This window comes from Haemorhous mexicanus, chromosome 19 (genome assembly GCF_027477595.1).
Source record: "Haemorhous mexicanus isolate bHaeMex1 chromosome 19, bHaeMex1.pri, whole genome shotgun sequence".
Taxonomy (NCBI): domain Eukaryota; kingdom Metazoa; phylum Chordata; class Aves; order Passeriformes; family Fringillidae; genus Haemorhous; species Haemorhous mexicanus.
The window spans coordinates 7,418,852-7,437,066 of NC_082359.1; the positions used below are offsets into that span (position 1 = coordinate 7,418,852).

The window sequence follows — 18,215 nt, forward strand, 5'->3', positions numbered from 1 at the left end:
TCCACAAGGCTGCTGGATGGAATCTGCTGCAGGTTGTCAAGGCTATGGAAAACCCTTGTGATCCTGACATGCATGAGACTACTCACTGTAGAGAGGGAAGTTGCTCAGGAGAGTATTCACTGCCCTACTGACTGAGGCATTTGGCTTTCTTGCTGCCTGGGGTGTGCAGGAGCCCCAAGAGCACACAGCTCTGAGCTCTCCCCCTTCCCAGGCAGAGCCACAACTCTCCCAATGCCCACGTCACCCTCTGAGCTGGGACTGGGCAGGCACTGCCACATCCAACCTCTGTGCCAGCCAACAAACAGGTACAGGCTCAGGCTTCTGCAAAGATCATCACAGGAACAGTCTGCTCTGAAACTGCTGCACATTTTCATTTCAATATTGGGTGAAAGAAAAGAGACAAGTAAGTATGTGGGCTTAGCCTGCAGATACTTTTCTGAGACAGTAATTGCTGCATAATTCATAATCTTGTTTTTACATGTTTGCCATGTGTACCAACAATCCCACTGAAATCACTCTAAATTTTTCCTTCAAGTCCTCTCCATGTCACAGTTTTTCCAAACTGCACACACACAAACATGCCTAGTGTCCAGTACTAAGCAGTTACTTGGGTTTGGCAAATTCCTGTATTCCCAGATTCTTGCACATTAGGAGAGGAAAGTGGGGTCTAAGCTAATTCTTGGGAGTTCCCACTCCCCATTAGCACAGCAGACAACATCATTCACTCATTATACCTGTACTTCCTTTCAAGCAGTCCTCTGTGAAGTCAGAATTGAGAGTTGCATCTCTACCCAGAGCCACCTGGCTCCCCATCAACTCCAGACCCCACTGCCCTCTGCACGAGGCAGGGCTCAGAAATAGAAGTATTTGCAACTGATAGGAAATCTTAGCCCAGGAAGAAGCAATTCAGAGCTGCTGTACCAGAGAGGCTCACAGGGAAGTGCAGTGATGCAGTTCCTCATCTCAGCCCTGCAGCAATGGTTTGAGGTATTTTTGTTCATATTAAACTAACTGGAGATGACATCCTAGATCCTTGCAGGGAGGGGAAATGCATTCCTTCTAATGGACCTCAAAATGGTTAATCAATTCAATGATTACAAATGAAATGCCTCATCTCTCAAGGGGCAGAATCCAAGGGCTGGTGCCACTGGTTTTGGTTTTGAGGACACAATATGGTTTTGTTTTTGAGGACAACACTCCAAAGTGCCAGCAGTTGGTTTCAGGGAAAACCACCTCCTCCCACATTAACATATTCATTTGCAAAATCTATCACATATGTTGCGTGCAAACTGGCTGAGAGTTGATTCAGCTCTGACAGCCTGAGAGCCTCTAGCCCAAATATCTGAAAGTAATAAAATCCACACCATCCTCCTGATTCCTCACCCTACCAGAGAAGTGACCTATGCTTGCTTTGCATGGTCAGTGCTCCCAGAAGACAGAAAATAGTAGCACTGGTCCATGCTGGGGTTGTGGACCTCAAAGTGGGGTAACTGTCACAAGAAAATCACAAACAACAGGGCTTTTCTCACAGGTTATGCTCAGGCTAATGGCAATGACTGGGCTATCACATTCTACCTCCTGGTCACTCCACAAACAGGAGTTAGGCCAGGAGGGACAGAGCACCCATTATTTTATATATAGAGATGGGAAGCAGGGGAAATTATGGAACAATCTCTCACAGACAGCAAGTACTCCTGTGTTTTTAAGAGGGCTCTCCTCAGCCCTTTGTTTTGCAGGCAGGCTGGCTCTGAGCTGGGCTGCTCCCAACGAGCTCTCAGCCTGCCAGAGGCTCAGAGAACATGCTCTGAATGAGTATGTTTCTTCCCATGAATTTGTTAAAACCAAAGCCAGATTCCCCTTATGCTGGGTGCTGCATGTTTCTGAAAAATCCTGTCCTCTTTTAAGGCTGAACACAACCAGGAGTGGCAGGAAAGAAGCAAAGATATTCCCCATTATGAAAGGAGGGAAAAGACACTGAGGGAGCAGTCAGCCTCTCCAATGCCACACCACATCTCTGGGGGCTAAAGCTTTTCTGCATCCACCAGATAAATCCACCTTCTCCCCCTGTTCCCACAGCAGCAGAGAACAACTCCCCAGTTACCAGTGCTGGATGCCAGTAAAGGTCTCCTTTTTCTTCCTTGTGTAAGGCATTTCCCTCCCCTTCATTTTATAAATTACCAGAACAGACATTTAAATGTTCAAGAATAATCTTAACAGAGTATTCATGCCTTGGGCATTTTCATGCTCTACAAGGAGTGAAACAAAAGGGCCTCATTTAATACTTCCCTACAGCATTCTCTATTCCTGCTCTTCCCTTGTGAATCTCCAAAGGCAAGCCCTCAGTGGTTCAAGGCTCCCTACATACCCCATCCCTCCCTTCTCCCTTTTTAAGATGAGCTTCTAAAGCAAATCTTGCTGGCTGACAGGAACAGGTGGTAGGAATCCTTCAAAAGGAGAGAAAAGCCATTTGTAACCAATAAAAGGAGAGGAAAAGTCTGATCCCTGTGGTTTTACTGAGCAGCCCTGGGAGCTGCTCGGATGGCAGGCACACCCTGCTGCCCTGTGTGCTCCGTGCCCCCCTGGCACCCCAGCCCTGCAGCTGCAGGACAGGCAGGATGGGCATCCCTGGGATGCCAGGGAGCAGGGTGGCTCTGCCTGCTTTATGGGGGATTTCAGGCACACTGAACCAGCTCCAGAGCCTGATGGGACAGGCTAAGGGCTGGGCCTGTCTTCTGCCCTGGATCTGAGATCTAGCTTTACAAAACCAGCAAAAGCCTCTATCCTTTTCAAACGTATAGAAACCATCCAAAGTTTGAACAAAGTTTTGTGCTAGATCAAAAAGCCAGACCTGCAAAGCCCTCCTTGGGGCTTTGCTTTTATTCTTTAGCAAAACCCCTCTACAGTAACTTTCTGATCTTCAGCCTTGGAGAGAAACATCACAATACACTGAGGTGAACAATATACCTTAATCTCTCGCCTTATACTTGACAGGCAAAGAAGTCTGACTTGGAAAGGACCCCCAGGACATGGCTGGCAAAGGCTGGGCTCGCTGTGTGGCACTTGGAGACAGCAGCTCTCTTGGAAAGGACTGCAGCCCAGGACAGCAGCTCGCTGCCCAGCTCCCCTCTCCAGCCCTGCCATCCGCCTTTTTCCTTCCCTTCTTGTCAAAATGGATGAAGGGAGAGGCGACAAGCTGGAAAGGCATGGCCAAGACTGGAAAGCAAGCTTTCAAAGCACCCCTGCTGTGCTCCAAAGTGCTGTTATGGCTGCTCCCTGTGTGCAGGGAATTAGGATATGGTCTCCAATCCAGCTACAAGCAAAGGAGGCAGAGGAATAGATGTGCTTTCTGCAGAGACCTCAGGTATTGCTTCTTTCCTGTATATGCTGGCAAGCACAGGGTGCAAAAACATCCATGACCAGGAGCAAATGCTGGAATCCAGGTTTATCTGGATGTGATCTAAGGGATACTTCACTATGGATGTGGCCAATGCAGTTGTTTGTTCAAGAGCTAAAAGGAAGGGATATTTCTTCCTATGGAGGAAGATCAGGAAATTAAACCTGGACTTGACTCAGCTCTTCCTCCGTTCTCATACGGGTTTCTCTCCACAAAGAGGGGGTGGCAGTGGGTTTGAATGTGCTCCAAATGTGATTTCCCTTTCCTCCACAAGAGATGTATAGAGAAAAAGGTCTGAAGTCCTTGCAGTCTTCTACAGATATGCCACATGGACTCCTCCCCATATCTTTGATTCTCCGTACCAATTCTGCCTGTTCACAGCCTGCCCACCCCACCCCATGCACTGCACACACGTTTGGTGAAACTCCATCACTGACCAGCTTTTCAGCAGCCAGCCCCATACCAGTGCCAGAAAGTCCATCTAGTCTGTAAGACTACAAAACCCAACACACTCCTTTTCACAGCCTGGAACAGCACTGCAGTATTTACATCCCTTCCAAAGAACCACAGAAACATTTATCACTGTATGGTCACGCTCTGCTTGTCACACACCAGCACTGGCATCCTGGAGAGGACTGTATTACAAACAAGCGCCCACCTCAAGTACCTTTGGGGTATTCAGCGTGTTGTGGCTGCACTGAATTGGTTTCTGACCAGAAAAAAGAACACTTTCTTCAATCACCCTGTAGAAATGTTTTCCTTACGGGCCAGCTTCAGAAATATCCACCGCCTGATACTGAGGTTGGTTTTTCTAAGAGCTAAGGGTCGTAAAGTAGCCACGTGTTTAAACAAGAGGTCATTATCCATCAGCACCAGGGTTCAGTGCAAGCTTCTAAGCAAGAAGCAATTTGAAAATAGAGCTGTTAAAGCAGTAACAGTAATTTAGTGTAATTTAAGTTTCTGTTTTACTGATTTTTCTGGCTAAGATTCATAGTGCTATCAAATTAGCATCTGGTTATCTTGTTGAGGGGAGTGAAGTCAATAGTCTAACAGGCCCATTTTGCTTCTCTTTACTGCTGCAATTGTGTGACTTCATCGATACTAAGACCTGAAGGCAAAGGACAAGGACAGTGCCCTATGGCAGATGCCAAGCTCCTATTTTGTGTGTGATACAGCACAGTCCAACAGATGAGTTTTCAGACACAGTAATCAGAACAAACTATTTCTACTCAAGATGCCATAATATTAACTGGTTAAGACTAAATTTATTAGCTACCACCCAATTAGGAAATGAGATTTTTCAAATGCATGAAGTCACCAAGAGATTGAGAGTTTGACCCAACCCTTTAAAAGCTTTGTAGTAGTTCACCTGCACCAAAACCTGGAAGCACTTCAGGACCAACAGTAGCATATAGTAACTTTTGTTATTTAAGCAAATGTGCTCCCCTAACTCTGCAGAGAAATCTGCTTTACCCAGTACCAACCTCCTGAGTCTCTCCAGCTTCATCTACCCAGTGTGGTAAGAAGAGAAGCTCCTCCACACCCTTCCTTCCTCTCCCTCTCCTCCCCCTCTGGACAGCACATCATTTTCAGCGCCGGTTTATGCTGCCCTCAGCGTTCCACACTGCCAGACTGGTCAAACCCACAGATGGAAGGAAAGATGCCTTTCCAAGCCCACCTCTGGAAAGATGCAGCTGTGGTAGGAAAAGCCCTGCAAGCTCCCCTTGTTCCCTTTGAAACCCGAGGAGAAGAGATGAGCAGCACATTTGAAATTAATTACAGCAAAACCTACTGCATTGTTCTCTCCTCCCCTTCCTTTTCCCCTGACCCCCCCTCCTCGCAGAGCTTTCACTGGAACCTCTGTGGCGTGTATATTTTCCTGAAGTTGCCAGGGCCAAAATGGTACAGCTGAGACATTCACAGGAGTCAAAGAAAGTGCAGGCCCAGGTTAGTGCACAGGGGTACAACAGTTCCTTAAGAGCGAGCGTCTCCCCCGCTGCCGCCCCCCTCCTCCCAAACCTTCCGTCTCTAATGAACCTTTGGTGTCTGTCCACAAAAAACAAACATCAATCAGGCAACAGGCTGTTCCTTTTCCCCTGTTGCTAGTCTGAAATAACAGGCATCCCCCGCTGGGCTGGGAACGCCACTTCCCTCTCCAGCACACATACGGGATAATAAGGGGGAGGCGAAGGAGGGAGGAAAACCCGCTCGGAGGTGCCAGAATACACAGCGAGACGTGCCTCCCAGAGCCAGAGAAAACTTGGGAACACAACAGCTTTTGATTCCTCCTGCCCCACTGGGTACGTTAATTATTTAATAGTTGGCTTGTGAATTGGTGGTGGTGGTAGGAACAGGGGGGAAGGGAAATCAGGCTTTTCCCCCCTGCCCCCAGTCTCCTTGTGCTGGCAGAATTGTGCACGCACACACACACACACACACACACGTGTGTGTGTGTGTGTGAGGCTTTGGGCACACCTAGCAGCCTCCTCTGCACCCTGTCCTCTCTCCACACCCACACAAGACCCTCCTTGTTGGCCTGTGACCACAGGGGCCATAGACAGTATGGGACAGCATCTGGATCAAATGATGCTCGGGGCAAAGAAAACCCATCTGCTCTCCCTTTGGAGACAGATATTTTTCACTTATTATGCTTGGGGGAAGGGCACTTCGAAGTTTATATTGGATTTCGACAGAGTTGGAAATGGAGCTGCAAATCAAACAGAGATCAGCTTATGATTTGCAACCAGGGCTTTCTAGGTGTCTGAAGCAACACTTTGGAAGGAGCGTAGGGAAAAGGAGAATGTAACTACATCTCATTTGGATGGAGAGGACTCACAGATGTTAGGAATATTTTTGATCAACAGCTTTCCTGGCACTGACTGTGGTGGAATCCACAACCTTGACGGCTAGCTGAGTAAGAAAGAGCTGGCAAGCTCCTGACTGCATGCAGGCAATTTGCAATGCTGCCAGTCAATATTTCAGTGAAAACAAAATTGCAGGGATCATATTAAAATAGAAGAAAACAGAAAATAAAACAAAACAAAATCCAGCCTTTCCTTTTGAAAGAAACTCCGACACAAACTGATGGGAAAGTCCCTTCCAAATCAAAATGCAGTCTTTGTTTGTTTAAAATTAACACGCTGTGATGGGAGCCCTGCCGTGAGCACGCAAGGGCAAGTCTGCCAGCAGCAACAGAAGCAGACACAGCAAGAAGTGGCTTTACACGGGGACACCTGGGTGGCATGTTTAGTACAGGCCCGCAGGAAATGATGCAGAAAGAGGTTTATAGTTGTGTCCATTTGGTGGAGGAAATGTATGCAGCAGGCAGGGGTCTGAGCCAAAAACCTAGACCCAGTTCTCTTCAATCTTTGGGAGGAGAGAATTGATGAGAGAAAAGGAGAGAGCTTCTCTGGCAGTGTTTTCAAGCTCTGGCTCTTCATGCAGCCATGGTGGCTTGTTAGTGTGAAGCAGTGGTATTACTGTGAGAGACTGCAAGCAGTGTAGCCTGGGCAGTATCCCTCACTGGACCAGCCTTGAGATGACTGACACGGACTCTCGGGGGCATCTGAACTCCTGGTACAGCTCACAGAGCCATCTGGAGAACCTTCAGAGGTCTCTGAATTACTCCCACCTGCGTGGCTGGCAAAAGGGTGCTCTGCTGCTCACAACCACTGAGTCAGGCCCTCTTCTGCCCTGGCCTCAGGATTAAGCTTGGCTGAGTGTGCTGCCAGTCAGTGGGGAGTCCCCAGATGTCTGCTGAAGGCAGCTTTACAGCACATACTGCTGGAATGACATAAAGAGCCCAGAGACTGGCCTGTAACACAAAAATATTTCAGGCCAAAAGGTACATTCTGCTCAGAGAACATTTTTGTTGATACAATGAAAGGCATAAAATAATCTGCTCTAGTTTGGTTACTAAATTGATCAGTACAGAATGCAATGAACATATTCTAGTTGTTGGTTGCATGTCTCTAGCTCAGTTTCAAAGACTGGTTCAATAACAGAAATAATGACATGTTCATTATTGTATAAACATTCAATGCTCACCCTGTAAATTTCTTCCTCCAGCCATTAAGCCTGTATTAAATCAGGTTGTCTCTGCAGAGCTTGCACTGTGAGCACCTCTCCTGTGCCCAGAGAAGGCCAGCCATGTACGAAAGCAAGTGGCTGGGGACAGCTCAGCTGTTTGGAAGCCAAATCACATAATACTGAGAAACATTAAAATGCTAGCTGCTTCATCCAACAAGGCTGGCCCTTTTCTGCTACCCTGCCTAGCACAGAGCTTACCAGGGAGCAGCTCTGGCTTTGCAAGCCAACACAGCTTGGGGTGGGTTTGCAAACTCTGATGTAAGCTTTGGTGATGCTGCCTGGTCCTGCACTTCCCAAGATGTCCCAGGGATGAGGACTCATGGGACTGAAGGGACAAAGTAACCTTCCACAGGTTTCACAGTATGGGACACCGAGCGTTCAGGCAGATCTCTCCCAAAACTGGATCACCAATAAATATGGAAATACAGAACAAACCTAGCAGACACCAGCAGCAGATGCAGGTTCATAGATGTCTGCTCATTACCAAGCCTCACTCCAGCTGAGACTTAAATAGGCTCCTTTATGCACAACGGGAGAGGGAGCGGAATTGAAGGAAACTGGCAATTACACAATTTTATTTCCCTGCTAGCCCGTTTGCTGTGCATCAGGTGGCTCTGCACTCACACACCAAAGGGGCTTGTGAGCACTAAGTGAAGCACAAAGCCAGCTTGATGCTCTGCTTTCACTGGGAGGAAGTTTCTGTGTGCTTTTCTGGATGTGGTGTGAAAGCACAGTGAACACATTATTTTGCATTATTTAGAAAGCACCATGAGTGCCTGAGACACAGAGACTTCCAGGCTTCACTGTGTCTCTTTCTGAGAAGGCTGCAACCTCTCTTGAACATGAGGGTGCTCAGAAACAGATGCCAGGGTCTAAGTTTAACACCACACCAGGGTTTATCTGGTTTATAGATGCATCTGCAATCTTCTTCCTTACCTTTTAATACACCAAACTTCCACTTTCTAAAATCTCCACCCTAACTCCAGTGGGGTTGACTGGCAAAGCACCTAACACATGATGTAGTGCTTGATGATGTACTTGGGTGCAATCACGCTCTCTCAGCTCTGCCACTCACCTTGCTGACACTTTTAAAGAATCTATCTCCAAGAGGGCAAAACATCAATGTCCACTTCATTGGAAGAGATCTGGAACTGTGACTATTCCCTTATGGATAAGCCTTTGAGAATTTATTAGTGATGAAACCAGTGTGTTTCTTCAGAAACTTAATAGGTTCCATAAAATTACTTCAATAACTTTAAAAATTTAATGGTGAACAAGAACCTTTCCAAAGGCTTTTTGAACTGTCCGACAGAATCCCAGAGTGGGGATATAATTCTGCAATAAATTTTGCAGGATGGTTAAAAGATTTTAATTTCCTATTACCTCCTGCAAGTCTTTGCCATCCATTTAAAGCAGCTACATGAACTAAAAGCACTGTAGTCACTTTTCTCTCCCAGCGATTTACAAGAAAATATTTACTGTTGGGGGAAAAAACCCAACAAACTAGAACAAGTATCCTTTTCAGAAACACAGACACGCAAACACAAACACTCTGCCAAGCCCTGCTCTTATACACTGGTGCAAACCCAAATAAACACGGGGAAGTCAATGGAGTCAGTATGGCTTTACCTGGCTGAACCGAGGCCGGGAGCCGGGGCCGAGTGCCCGGAGCAGCAGAGATGGAAGGAAAGCCTCATGCTGTGAGTCCCCAGGCAGCTCAGCAGCAACATTAACAGGCTCCACGGGGAATGTGTTCAGCCCTTGTTAGCAGGAAGGATGGCCAGAGAGGCAGGGAGGTGAGGGAAGCAGCGAGCACACGCGTGCATGGCTCACACGGTTATTAAAGAAGAAAACGGCAGGAACCCCACGTCTGAAAGCAAACCCCGAACCTGGCCTCCCTCCTCCCCTCCCACAGGACAGGAACAGAGAGCTCCGTCACTCACAGCACTGATTTCAAATGAAACTAACAGAGAAAAATCAAGCCCAAAGCAGAAACAGCATGAACTGCTAGAGGCTGATCAGGACAGCAGGGTCCTGTCGTCAGCCCCAGCCCTGCCCCAGGAGGAAGGAAGGAAGGACTCAGCCTCCAGAGGGGCAGTGAGAGGAGCAGGAGAAGCAGTGACATGCTGACAGCATCCTCTGTTCCTGAGATTTCTTGCTGGGACTTACAGACCTCGCCAGCACTGCACACAAAAGAGTAGCCAGATCCATTTGCAATTAAACAGCACGCCCTGGTCTCATTGATCACTCCCATTGATTGCCCAGAAGGAAACACCAGCTGACCCGGGGTCAGATCCAGCTGCCCCCTCACCAGCACCGCCTTGTCAAATCCCAGGTGGATGGCCAGGCTGCCCTGTTCTGTGCTGGTGACCTGCAGGGTGAGGGGCTGCTGTGCCTGCAGCAGTCCCCAGTGGGCTGTCCCAGAGCCCAGCACAGCTGCCCATGGTACCCTGTCAAACTGCTTCAGAACACAGGAGCAGAGCTCAGGCTGCAGAGCAGCTCAAAAGGGGCATAACAGAGCTGGGAAAACCTGCACAAGCCTGGGCTGAGCAGTCTCAGGCTGGGCAGCTGGAGAGAGCAAGGACTCTCCTCTGCAAGGAGCAAGGCTGATTTAAATCCTGGGATGTGCTGGGCACAGCTCAGACCCACACCAGACACCTCCCCTCATCCTGCACTGCTCGCCCCTTGGAAGAGGGAATCAGGTTTATATCCAGCGTTTAATTTTCTCAGAAACTGAAGCTTTACAAAATCTTCCATGAATAAAACATGTATCTGAGGTATTTTAAAAGCAGAACTGAGAAGACCCAACGGTTTTGTGGGGGTTGCAACTGCTGCTCCTGACATCACCCCCCTACAGCATCCTTCTGTGCTGAAATGCAACCAGGGACCACAGCTGGAGACAGCACTGGGACTTTACCCACTGGCTTTTGCTACTCGAGAAAAAGGAAAAACAAACTACAAACAAGGAGTAAAAAGATGGTATCTTTCAAACGTCCTTTAAAAGCCTAGGCAATGTAAACTACTACAGGCACTTGGAAGGAATTTCTATCTTTTTCTTCTGATTTACAGTTTGATGGTCCTTTTATCTACTTTTACATGAACTGAGAAAAGCTAGAATGTGCCTACTCAATCAATATGAGCTTGTGCTGGCCCGTTCAGGATATATAATATTTTGCTTTTATAGTTTATTTTAAATAAAAAGTATAATTAAAGAAAATAAACCACCCACTTCATAACATTTATACAACGAAGACTTTATTTATTTTATTTACGTTTTGGTGGGCAAGGCACAGCATGCTGTTAGCTTTCTGTGATACTTAACAAAGCCGCATTTGAAATTTAAAATCTTTAAGGAAATTAACAAATTCTGTGGAGGAAGGGCAGTTGAGCAAAGAGACTTCTTACATTACCCTAGATAATTGTGCATATATATGTTTCTGTGAGTCTCTCTCTACTCCAAAAACATATCCATGACTTGGAAGCTTTAAATCAAAAAGCAATTTCAGTCTGTAATTCTCAAATAAATAATTAAACACATTTTATCTCCTACAGTATTGCTTCTATTCATTCTAATCCCACTGACAGGAATGCAGCAACATACTCCACCACATCCTTAAAGTAAGAAAACAAAACACAAGATACCAACCAGAAGGCCTGGAAATGTTTATAATTCAACTTTTCAACTCTCCTGGCTGCAGCCTGAAGCTACAAAGAAAGCTCTATGCTGGCTCAGTGCAAGGGGAGAAGCCTGGAGATGGCTGTGCAAACCACATGGCCACGGGTGCAAGCAGAGCCTGCTGGCCTGCACGAGGCAGCCCTCACTCTGGGAGGCACACAACACTCAGTTTGTGTCAAAGTTAATAAATTATCCACTTTTGCAGCCTGAGTTCTACCAAACTAACTGGACAGTGTGGTTACATTGAATGGTCTCTTGCTTGTCCATCATAATTTCACAGACAGCTGCTGCAGGTAGGGGTGGCTATAGCCTGGGCTAATAAACACACACTAAATAGCTAACTGGGGAGACACAGAGTGTATTCCCATTCCCAAAGAGAAGGCTGAGCTTTCCAGAGCCTAGCCTGAAAAATCAGAAAACTACAGTACTAAAAGGCTGTACTTACTGCACTATTTTCTGTGTTTAGTTTTGATTTGAAATGTGGGTAACTGGCTGTGACTTGGGTGATTATCTTGGTTACCCATGCTTTTTGAAAATCAAAGTCCTCCTTCTCAGACCACTGTATAATTATGTTTATACACATGCAAGAAAGCTAATTTGCTCATCCTGGTGGCAAAATTAGATGGAACTTTCCAGAAAGAGGATGCTGAGATGGGCTCACACGCTGGATTTATCATTAAACTCAGGGCATCCAGTACTGTCAACTCCAGAAGCATTTACAGATCAAAAACTATCTTTAAAAAAAGGTTGAAACCAAAGTATTTGGGCTTCTTTATGACTGCCTGCTGGCTCTGAAGCACAGAAGAATCAAAAATTCTAGGCTCTTCTCTGTAGTCAGGAAGACTGAAGTCCTGCCTAAATAACGAAATTAAATCTTAGATTTTGGTACAATCCTCTGAGGGCTTGGGTTTCATGAAAAAAACAGTCTTGTAAGCTTGTGATAAAATCACCAGAGATGCAGCATGGGGAGCAGAGCAGCTGCAGAGCATCCTGAGCACTGTATAAATCATAGCAATATGGCTGCTATCTAAATAAATGCATTACTTATTTTATTTATTATTACAGATGCTGCTGTGGAAATTTTGCATGCCTGTAATCATGGTGGACTCTTATCCAAAGCTTCAGCAGTAAATTATCATCCCCCTTAAGCTCCCTGGCTGCGCAGGTAATCAAGCACAAGATGGTGACCTCATCAAAATCTAACCAGAACATGGGGATAAAACTGAGATCAAGAGACAGGATGTGATCAGATCCCACTGTGGACCCCACACAAGAAAACTGGGAAAATTTATGACATCTCTCCTGACCTCCATTCATGTAAAACACAGCTGACTGCCTGGCCAGGTGCAGTGAGACTTGTTTGCTCTGTCTGTGCAGACCCTGCAGGGATGAAAAGCTCACTCTCCTGGCACAGCAAGGTAAAGCCCTGAAGGAGAGGGGGACTTGATTACAGGAGATGCTGTCCCAGCCCAGACAAGGAGTCTCTGACCCTGACAACCGGAGACAGAGCACTGGGGGACAGGACCAAAGTGTGCAGGCAAGCCCGGGAGACACTGGGCTCCTGACTGCCCTGCCAGTGCTGAGCATCCTCTGAGCTGTGCTGCTGCAAACCAGTGCCAAGCACGGTATTCTGAGCTCAGCTGCATTCAGGTTGTTTTCTGCTTCAGCAGGCACTCACAGGTTCCTCCTGGAGAGCTGACTTGCTGCTCTCCCGTCCTGCTCCTGCCCCCCTTGCCCCTCCTTTCCCCTCTCACCCCATCTCACAGTAATAACCATCAGTTTTTAACAGCATGTCCTACACTGGAGGTTTTGTAGTTCCAGCTTTTAAAATGATTTAGTGTGACAGTTTAGTGCTGAATTAAAGAGAAAAAAAAAAAAGAATAAGAAAAGGGAAGAGAAGAAGCAGAGAGAAAAAGGAGAGACAGTCCCCTTAAGGCAACAACATTACGGAGCAGTGATCTCAGAGGAACAAGGGTTCTTCTCTGGTTCAGATGTGCTTGTCAGAGCTCAGTGTCGTCTCTGAACAAGAAATCTCTCTCGCTGGCCCAAGGCACAGTTTTGTGGTCAAGAGGACAGAAAATAAAGGGAGGGAACTTCAAAGAAGCATAAGCTGCATTAGCCCGCTGGGGCGGGTGGCTGCGGCACATCCCATGGCTGACAATTATGACCTGCATGCCGAGAAAGCTTGCCTCCCTCTTGTCAGAGGGATAAGACACAGGCTGTGAGCTTTAGAGCTTTGAGGATGTGTACAGTTCATGATGAAAGATAGCACTTCAAAGCCCTCTGCCTAGAAACCCAGGGAGAAGTAAGAGCGGAGGGTAAGCAATCTTTTTTCCTGGGGGGTGCGTATGCGGGGGAAGGATAAGACTTACTTTCACTGTCATTTATTATTGCCATGAAAATGAAGCCTTGCACTGTTTATGGAATCTCTCATTAAAAGGATCTCTTGATAAATCGCTTGACAAACATTCATTAATTAAGTCTCTGAGCGCACTTGGCTGACAAGCATTAGTCTTCATTTTGCAGGAGGGGGAAATAGAGGCATGGAGCTCAGCGAGCCCCCAGCAGCCAGGGCAGGGCTGGGTCCTGGCCAGCCACTCTGTGCCACCAGGCAGATGGATTACACTGCTCCCTCCGTGCCCAGCTTGATTTGGATCCAAAGACAGGAGCAACATACTTTTCTCAACAGACTTCAAAGCTCTTTTTCCCCTCACTGCTGCCCAGTGCCTCCCAGGGCAGACAGGGCTGTGCAGGTCTGGCTCCTCCATGGGCATCTCATGCCCCAGGGGCTCCTGGACACCTCTTTCATCTCACAGGCACCTCCCCACCCACAGCCTGCCTGGGGTTATGAATGGAGAAACCCTGGCTGCTGCCCAGGCTCCACTTTTCGATGGAGGTTTTCCTCCCTGGGGCCTCTGACCTATCAAACCAAGCAAGAGAACAGCTCCTTTAAGACATCCATTACACTCTCACTGCTGCAGTGGCCTTGGGTTCAAGCACTGGGGACTCAGCAGGTCACCTGGGCTGCAGCTGCAAGGCTGTTGTGGTACAAACCTCTCCTGCTTTCCCTGGCATACAGCAGCTCTGGAGCAAGGACTGGTGCAAGGAAGCTCAATTGCCTCCAGCCAGACCCACGAGGGAAGCCCACAGCTGGAGGGAGCCAGCAGTGAGGACCCAACGCTCAAGTCCAGCAAATACCAACTATCCTACCCCACACACTTCAAAATATGATCACAGCAGGCAGGAGGAGGTCCTTGCAGTGACTTAGGGGTGACTGTCCCTCTCACCTCCTCAGCCCCACAACTCATCTGACCGTCACCCCTCTGCCTTATCCTCCTACCTGGAGACAGAGGGACAGATTTGGGTCTCGCCCATGCTTCCCCTGCCTTTCCTGGTACTTGCCCTTCAGAAAAAGGAAGGGCTGGCTGGCAGATTCCTGTGAGAAAGGAGCTGCATGAGAGAGCAAACAGACCTTTATTATTTGTTTATTGATTTATTCTCCAGGAGGATGTAACACCCGGCCCTCGCCCTCGGCAGCAAATGCCCTTGTAACTCTGCACTGCAGCGACAAGTTGGCCAAACAAACACTTTTCTGCATCAGAAAACAAAGACTGTCAGCAGAGCAGATCAGGGCTTCTCTGCTCTTACTTTTAATTATTATTTCCTCACACAGAGGATTTAATCTCCTCTTCTGCTGGAAGCTCAAAGTGCCCCATTCAGCCTATTTCACAGCTGTGACTACCGAGGTCACCCCGGGTCAGGACACCTTTCTCTGCAGCATAATAGTGCCTGCTCCCCGAAGTGGACATGCACGCCGTGCATCTGCTGCTGCAGATGAACTGGTGTCAGCAGGAGGAGCACGGCCACCTCCGTGGCCCCACCGGGGAGGGGGCAAAGGCAAACGTTACCCAGAGAGCTCCAGACAAAAGACGCTGCTCCTCCGGCCCTTTGTGGAGCTCTCAAATGTGGTCAAAGGTTACATTTTACAGCTGTTCCAGCCTCAAATAAGCGTAACCCGCCTATCTTAATACTTAATTGCATTGCTAAGCTGCTGATAAACTAGGACAGCATAAAACAAACACACAGGGCCAAACACATCCCCAGGGAAAGTTTGTGGGAACAGAGGGACTTGCACCAAACAATGAACTGGGAACACAGGGAGTTGCACCAGACAATGAATCCACTTTACGTGTTTTAGAAGCCTGGCTACCCTCAATAAAAGCTGCAGCATGGATGCTGCATGTTTGCTAGCTAATATCTCTCCAAAAAGGCCGCCAGTGTTTACAAAAGAAGGGCACGGTGCAAATGCCCACGGGAGAGGATGAGCGCGTGCCGCACCATGCGTGTGCCCATCAGGAAACCGCGCTGAGCTAATCCCCTCCCCACAGAGCCACCAGGGCTCCAGCCCTGGAGAACACAGTCTTAAATCAACGCTCTTATCTCACAAAAGGAATTTAAGTGCAATGCTTTGAAAGTCACTTTCTCCCGGCCATATGGCATCCCCGAGCCTGGTCGTGTAGGAGCGGCGTTCATTTGCATGTGCAAGAGACAAATCTGGCTCTTGCATCGCGGGAGTGATAACAGGGCGAGGGGTAAAATTTAGCACTGTTTGGGTTTCTGCACAATATCTTTGCTGAGGAGAATTTCTCTCACCTATCAAGCCAAGTGCCAAATGCTGAGGTAGCCCCAGGAGAGCCTGCCCACGATGGCAGGCCATGCCATAAGCAAGGTACAGGGGCCAGGGTAAAAGAGAAAATGAGATAAAACCCATGATCTGAACCCAAAGCTGGCAATGTCTACACCCACATTAAAGCAAATAGGAACAGGCTGAAATTATAGGGATATAAACAGCACTGAACACAAACTTCAAGACAGCAAATTCACAGGCATTCGCACATTTAACTTCCTGATAGGGAGGTATTTTGAAAACTCATGTTGCTGAGCTGCTCCACGATATGAAGGAGTGGGGGATCTTGGGCTTCAGCACAAGGAGGAGCCAACAAAGCTGCTAACGCTTCAACATAAGCCTCTCCAGCAGATCTCTGTGCCAGGCATTATGCAGGATGGCAAGATTTTTGTTTTGCCGAGGCAGTGCCATATGGGCAATCTGGTTTGCCTTATCAGCAAGCCAAGTGAGAGAAGAGAAATGTTCTTCCCCACCATTTGTTTAAATTTCCCTCTTTCCCCCAGATAAAGCTGCATACTTTTGTAAAAATATCTACAAATGTAATAACATAATGGGCTTGTCATCGGTTTCCACATTTGGCATTGAAAATCTGCAAAGCTTGGAAAGAAAGAGAATTCCTAATAGTTACTGCTGCTGAAGAGCCCAGCTAAAAACTGGGCCTGGATCCAGGTGATGGAGCACACAACCACCAAAACGCCTTTCCACGTCCAGCACCTACTCCTACACAACTGCAAATTGTTCCTTTCTTGGCCCCACTGAAATAATGCAAGAAGTTTATTTCATCACTTCTTGTTGATGGGCCTCATCTCCCCTCTTTGGGGTATTTGCATGCCCCTAACATCCACTACTGCTGTGAACTGATTTTATTTTGCAGCTCAATGCAGAGGATGCTGCAGACAGCCACAAGCCCTGGCAATTAATCTGGAGCCACACAACCCTCCTAGCATGGCAAAGTGGAACCATTCCCAGCACAACATTTTCCACTGTGTACCACAGTTTGCCTTCTCCAAGGCTGTTCCTTTGGCATTTCTGCCCGGTATCCATCTCAGTGACATTATCCCTGGGAACACACAGAGCAGCCCGGTTTTATGGCTGTGCTGAGCCCTCAGAGGAGGGCTGGGCATATTTAGAGATCTGTGGCTGTGCCCCCCAAGGGGCTGTGGAACGAGGCAGTCTCTTAGCAACACCCAGTGCCTCTCGCAGGTGACTGCCATTAACAGCAGGAGCGGAGCTGTGCCGGGCTGAGCACCCTCCACCATGTCCTGGAGAACCAAGATGTACAGGCACAAATGCTCCGTGGGCACTGGCAGGGGAGGGATGTGCAAGCCCTTGTCAGGATGACACAGACAGCACTGAAATACTGATTTGTTTAAAAGAAATGAGGATTTGATTGTATTAGAGGGAGAAGCACATCCCCTACAGTAAGGACTCCTTTGTCAGTAATCCCTCTCTCCAAGACTCTTGATACAAATCTTACTGGAAGGGAAGAAGTCCCACCCCACACTGAGACAATGCAGCTCTAAATTTTAACTTAAATCATCACAAGCCTGTAAAGCTGATCTTTATGACAATGTGTGTGGCCAAGCTACAGGCTCTGGCAAAACTGATGTCCTGCTATTCGCACGACACGGATTCACAACCCAAATCTCTCGCTGTAAGATAAGGAAAGCATTTCTCCAGATCACTTACCTTTATTTGCTGCAGGGGAGAACAGCTTCTCAGAGCCTACAGAAGCCTGAAAAAGGAAGAGAAAGAGAGGGTGAATAAACGTGAAGGAGAAACTGGGAAGGCTTGCTCACAAAAACACAGCTCATAAAACAAGTGGGTTATCTGGAGACCTGCAGTTGCGCATTGCACCTGGAGGGTGCAATGTTGTGCCATTAAAGAACGAGCATGCATCCTGAGGAGATGAAAGCCAAGCAAGAGGACTGTCCTGATCTCACCCAACTACATCCTCCTGTCTCGTTTGTTTAGGCAGCCATGCAATGCACAGCTATTTTATCCATGATTCCTCATATAAAAACAAAACCAGTGAAACTGCTATCAAGCTGAAGGAAAAAAAAAAAAAAAGAAACCAAACCAAAACACATTTCAAAGGCTCTCTCACTGAAAATAAGCTCAATTCTTGCTGAACATGCAAAATGTAATTTGTGTATTGGAAACACAAGTTGCAACTGAACACATCTGTATGAAGGAGGGTGTTGTTCAATATTATGCCAAATGATAGGTACATGCTGCTATGCACTTAGTTGAGTATGAAATAAAACGACTTCCTCTTGGAAGAAGCCCGTATCCTTGCAGACTGGGTTGCACTATGCTGTCTGAACTTCACAGCAGTGTATTTGTGCTCCTCACAGCTCTGGGAAACA

General features: G+C 47.4%; 1 protein-coding gene across 20 annotated transcripts in view; it reads right to left on the reverse strand.

Moving 5' to 3' along the window:
• FBRSL1 (fibrosin like 1) overlaps positions 1–18,215 on the reverse strand; it is a 506,715-nt gene that overhangs the window by 38,164 nt on the left and 450,336 nt on the right. For all 20 annotated transcript variants that reach the window (XM_059863632.1, XM_059863639.1, XM_059863647.1 and 17 more), the window contains one exon: positions 17,536–17,581. In XM_059863632.1, coding sequence (XP_059719615.1) covers positions 17,536–17,581 — 46 coding nt within the window. The remainder of the gene's footprint in view (positions 1–17,535; positions 17,582–18,215) is intronic.